This window comes from Capricornis sumatraensis, chromosome X (genome assembly GCF_032405125.1).
Source record: "Capricornis sumatraensis isolate serow.1 chromosome X, serow.2, whole genome shotgun sequence".
NCBI lineage: Eukaryota > Metazoa > Chordata > Mammalia > Artiodactyla > Bovidae > Capricornis > Capricornis sumatraensis.
Window position 1 is genome coordinate 104,887,471 of NC_091092.1, and position 4,716 is coordinate 104,892,186.

The following is a 4,716-nucleotide window of genomic DNA, read 5'->3' on the forward strand; positions in this document are numbered from 1 at the left end:
CGTCTCGGGTAAGTCCACTTTCTCATAATAATGTTATTATTTTCACCAAGTGGCAAGCTTCGTACAAGCTGGCACCGTGCCAGCTTACACATACTGGGGTGGGGGTGACGTGAAAGGGATGGGATAGAGGTGCCACAGGACAACTAACTATACTGTGTAACAGAAAATCATTAATAAACTAGTACCAGTTACCGACACAGTGCTGTTTGTGCGCTTATCACAATGGAATCGCCGAAGTTTCAGAGCAAAGAGGACATTCGAAATACTTAGGACGGGGCCACTGTTACAAAAAGAAATAGTGCAAACAGGAAAACTGATGCAACCTTAGCAACACTGCGGCCTCCGCCAGCCCAAAGGCAGGGCGGCGGAAGGCTGTGCACCCGCCCAGCCTTCCCCAGCGCCCAGCTCCGGGCAGCGCTCCCAAGGGTGGCAACCCAGCGCCGCGCCCCGGAATGGCCTATTCTCGGCCCTTCTCCTCCGGAAAGAAAAGAAACTCCAGGAAAGGCACAGACTGAATGCAGGGCGTCAACTCAGGCCCATTCCCACCAAAGTAGAACACAGCCCCCTCATTCCCCCACCTCCACCCGACCCCGCCGGGGAAGAGAAGGAAGTCCTTGAGCACTATCCCACCTCTTTGGCCACCACTTTCCTCTCTGCTTTCGCCAAAGAAGCCCCTTCCTCCATGCTACCCTGCTGCGCCCCCAGCATGTACGCAGCCCCCCAACTTTGCAGTCCGCCCATCGCGCCCTACAGCCAGAAAGAAAATAGCTTTAAGGAAAGAGAGAGGGTGAGAGATGGGGCCAGGAAGGGTGCGGGACAGCCGCGGGCGACCCGCCTCAGTGCCCCCAATTGCTGAAGCCGATCTCCTGCTTGTATCTGTTAGTGAGGATGTTGGCTTTGCGCGTGAGTTTGGAGAGCACAGTGTGCAGCCCTCGCAGGTGGTAGTGGAACTGCTGTTCCAGGTCCTCCTCGCCGGCGTCCGCGCCCTCCAGGTTGCTCAGGTCCACCAGGATGTCCTTGGACTTCCAGGCGCTCCCCTCCTCGCTCCCTGCCGCCGGCGGCTGGTGCAGGACCCCCCACTCGATGTCGTTGCGGATGGACTTCAGCAGCACGTAGTGGCTGTACATGTCCCGGGAGGGCGCGAAAAAGCTGCCATTGGCGCTGCCCGGGCTGGGGGCCGGGGGCGTGCGCTCCTCCATGCAGCCACCACTGCCGCCTACCTCCACGCCGACATCGTTGTCCAGCTCGGGCTCGGCCAGTGGCACGTCACGCAGCAGACTGGGCACCATCACCGTCTGGTCCATGTTGTTCACGGCGCCGATGAAGCGATTCATGGCGTTAAAGAGCGAGTGCTTCTGGTTGTAGGTGTCGCAAATTTGCATCATGGTGGCCGCGTGGGCGCCGAAGCACAGGGACGCAGGGGCACGGGATGGCCGGCTAGGGCGAGGGGCTGCCCGCCTTCACGCGCTCTGTGAGGCCCGCGCCGGGAGCCTGGCTACTGCCGGTGCGGCGGGATTCCCGGCTCCTCCTCCGCCCTCTCCAACTCTCGTGTTGATCGCAGCCCGGCCCTGCGGGATGCGCGACTTCTGGCTTTGGCGTCCGGAAGCTCGCGATATCAGCTCGTGGTCCCTGGGTCGAGCCCTTTGCCTGCTTGGAAGACGGGGACGAAAGAGATTATTCATCCAGCTAGGGTGCCCGGTACCCTAGCTTGCGCGCACCGCCCCTCCCCTCCCCCCCATCCCCCGGGTTACTGCTTCTCTGGGACTGCGCCCGGGTGGCTCCCAGCAATCAGGCGGTCCCACCTCCTAGCGCACCCAGTGCCTCTGAGAGAAAGAAGGTGGACTCCCCACTCCCGTCTCCCTCCGCAAAGCCGGAGTCCAAGCACCCCCGAAGACCCGGCAGAAATGGGAAGGGGGCACGCACTTCCTCCGGCGCCTCGAGATCCCCTGCTGCTGGGTAGCTCAGTGTTCCCGCTCCCGGCTGCTGCTGCCTGCGGCTGCTGCGGCGGTCAGTGGCCGAACTGTGTCTGCGGGCGGTGGTGGTGGCGTGGGCCCCCTACCCATCCCAGGTGCTCAATTTATAGAGCCCCGGAAAGGTGTCGCCGACGCTCAGGGCCACCCCCTGTGTCTCCTCCTCCCGCCTCCTCGGCAGCGCCGAGATAAAAGGCCCAAGCTGAGGATGACCGGGAGTAACACTCTCTGGGCCCTTTCTACAGCGGGGGCGGGGCGTGCTGGGCCAGCCCCGCCTCTCGCCTGATACCCGGGCGGAGGGAGGGCGCCGTGGCAGGGCAGGGCAGAGGAGAGATGGAGCAGCCAGCCGCACCCGCCAGCGCCGAGTGCAGAGCAGGCCAGTTTAGGGGGAAGGTCAGGCGCTCTGTGGGTAAAGGAGGCGCCGGCGTCCCCTCCGGCCAGTGGGCGGGCTGGAATGCGGGGGATGGGTGGGCCTTGCTCATGTTCCGGGGGTGGGAAGACCGAATTGCTGGTGCCCTGGTCGTAAAGTGAGCAACTCCCCCCAACCCCGCATCTATGCTGGCAGTGGCCCGGAAACTACCAATCTGGTTTATTAATAGACGTCGGGGAAAAGGGACCCGCAGTAGCAGCAACTCCATCCCGAGACTCTTACGTAAGAAGGGTGAAAGAAGGGTGACGGGGCATGCCGGCTGCACGTGGACGTCTGGTGCTCCTGCCACTGCCCTGGCTTTGGCCTACTGCGGGGGCGGGGAGAAGAGCCTCAGAGGCTTTTGCCTCCCTCCTGGCTGGGTCTTTCGCAATATTTCCAGTAACATCCGTTGCCAAGGGATGAAGAGCGACCCATCTTTGTATCTGCACAGTCTTCCAGGAGATCAGATGTGGCGATGGGAAGTAGCCAAGTTCCTGACTTTCGCCCAAATCCCGCTACTCAGAGATCCGTGGCCTTTTCGGCTGCCAAAAGGCCAGGAGAGAGTGACAGTAGGTAGGGTCGTGCCGGGTGTCTCAACATTTAACATAAAAGTGGGGGAGGTGTCCAGTATTTTCTTTTAGGAAGGGAGTTTGAAATGTTCCTTTCCAAAAATAGTTCTTAAAACGCAAGGTCATTCAATAGGGCCGAAAACTATGTACCAAATTGCTGGATTTAACTTTTCAGTCTTGCACCTTAAATTTCAGTTTGAGACTCTAAACCACAGCCCGTTTTCAGTTTTGTTTTTCCCATCTCAATTCCCATGCCATGTCCTTCATCCAACAGTGTTCTCCAACAGTCCTACAGATAATCCAAGCAGACTCAAGTTTCTAATTTTTAATCTCTTTTCTCTAAAACCTTTTAAGGGTGCTTTTAGTACTGTTTTTTCACAGGACAAAAGTGCCAAAAGGGAGAAGCACAAAATAAGTTTATTTTTTCCCCTCTCTTTCTCTTGAATAATCTATATTTAATTTTTTCCCACGGCAAACCATCTTCCTAATTGTCTTTTGAATGAAAATCTGACTGAGTGCTACAAGGGTGGGACAGAGGAGACAGAGCCCAGCCAGGGGAGCCCCTCTCCCAGGGTTTATTAGTTCTGCCAGACCATAGCCCTTGTTTTTTCATCTGTAAAACTGGAATCATGTTACTGGCTCAAACTATCAGGGTCTTTGGGAGAATCATTGGAAAGAAAAATGTAGACGAAAAAAGCATTATATAAATTTCAAGCATTAAAATAATCTCATCCTCTGTTTACACATGTGGAAACTTACAAACTCTTTCAGCCCCAATTTGCTCCTCAATAAAATGGAGCTTCTCCCATGGGCTGTGCCAAATTTTGGTTAATGGTAAATAAGATAATAGATATAAAAATTATTATGTAAACTGAAAAGTATAAAGGTGAAATTGTACTTAGTATAGGATCTTTTCATAGTCTAAAGGTTTTTACCTGAAGGGTCAGAAACCTTAAACATGAAAATGGTTCATGATGATTCGCAGACCCTTCCCCACCGCCCCCAATGCTTAGGCAACTGGTGAGTACAAAACACTCCAGCTTGAATTTAAGCCCTTATGCACAATGACAGACAAAAAACATTGCAACAAGAAATCTCAAAAAAAAAAAAAAAAGACACATCCGGTTTTCAATAACTGATTATCTATAAATTAAAGCACATTTTGTCCCCTATGACAGACCGGCTTGATATTTTAAGTGCCTCTGGATGAAAATTTAGCATTCAGATTTGAGTTACTAAATGCTGGGATCCTGCCTCTTTTCTTCCCAGTTTCAGCAAAGTGTGACAATAACTCACAGAAAACGGAAATTCAAGTGATCTAGCAAAGGAATTCCAGCAAAACCCCTCCCAGCTTGAGAGAAAGCCCCTAATGCCTTCTTTTCGGTCTCCACTCTCCACTCTGAGCTGTTTCCTTCCTTCTTCTGGGGTTGAGGTTACACTCTATCCCCCAGTTTCTTGATTCCTTTTCTTTCACATTTCTTAAACACTGTAAGAGAAAGATGGCTCTTGCACCTGCCTGCAAAACTTCCCAAACCGGGCCTTCTCGGTTCCCCCAGGGCCAGAACAAGAACTCATGCCCACCGGGGTAACTCCGGAACAGAAAGGTCGGGATCCAGAGCTCCCGGCCCTTGGAATCACCCCACCACCGCCCCTCCGGCTTCAGCCAATCAGGTGCTGTCCGGGAGTATTATGCAAATAACCCTTCGTGCCCTAGCCAGTCAGGAGACACGGCCCCCTCCCTCCAGCATTCTCTTTCACCCCAGCCGCG

The 4,716-nt window shown here is 54.5% G+C and overlaps 1 protein-coding gene across 2 annotated transcripts; it reads right to left on the reverse strand.

Annotated features, from left to right (window-relative positions):
• Positions 1 to 624: 624 nt before the first annotated feature.
• On the reverse strand, positions 625 to 2,134 carry MID1IP1 (MID1 interacting protein 1). Of its 2 annotated transcripts, none has more exons than XM_068962797.1 (2): positions 1,924 to 2,134; positions 625 to 1,647 (listed from the first exon to the last, which is right to left on the reverse strand). In XM_068962797.1, exon 2 carries the CDS (start codon positions 1,383 to 1,385, stop codon positions 837 to 839), a length of 549 nt encoding a protein of 182 aa, XP_068818898.1. In that variant the 5' UTR covers positions 1,386 to 1,647; positions 1,924 to 2,134; the 3' UTR covers positions 625 to 836. The 2 variants fall into 2 exon arrangements, with proteins under 2 accessions (XP_068818898.1, XP_068818899.1); XM_068962798.1 differs by having other exon boundaries at positions 625 to 1,650.
• Between the last annotated feature and the right edge of the window lie 2,582 nt (positions 2,135 to 4,716).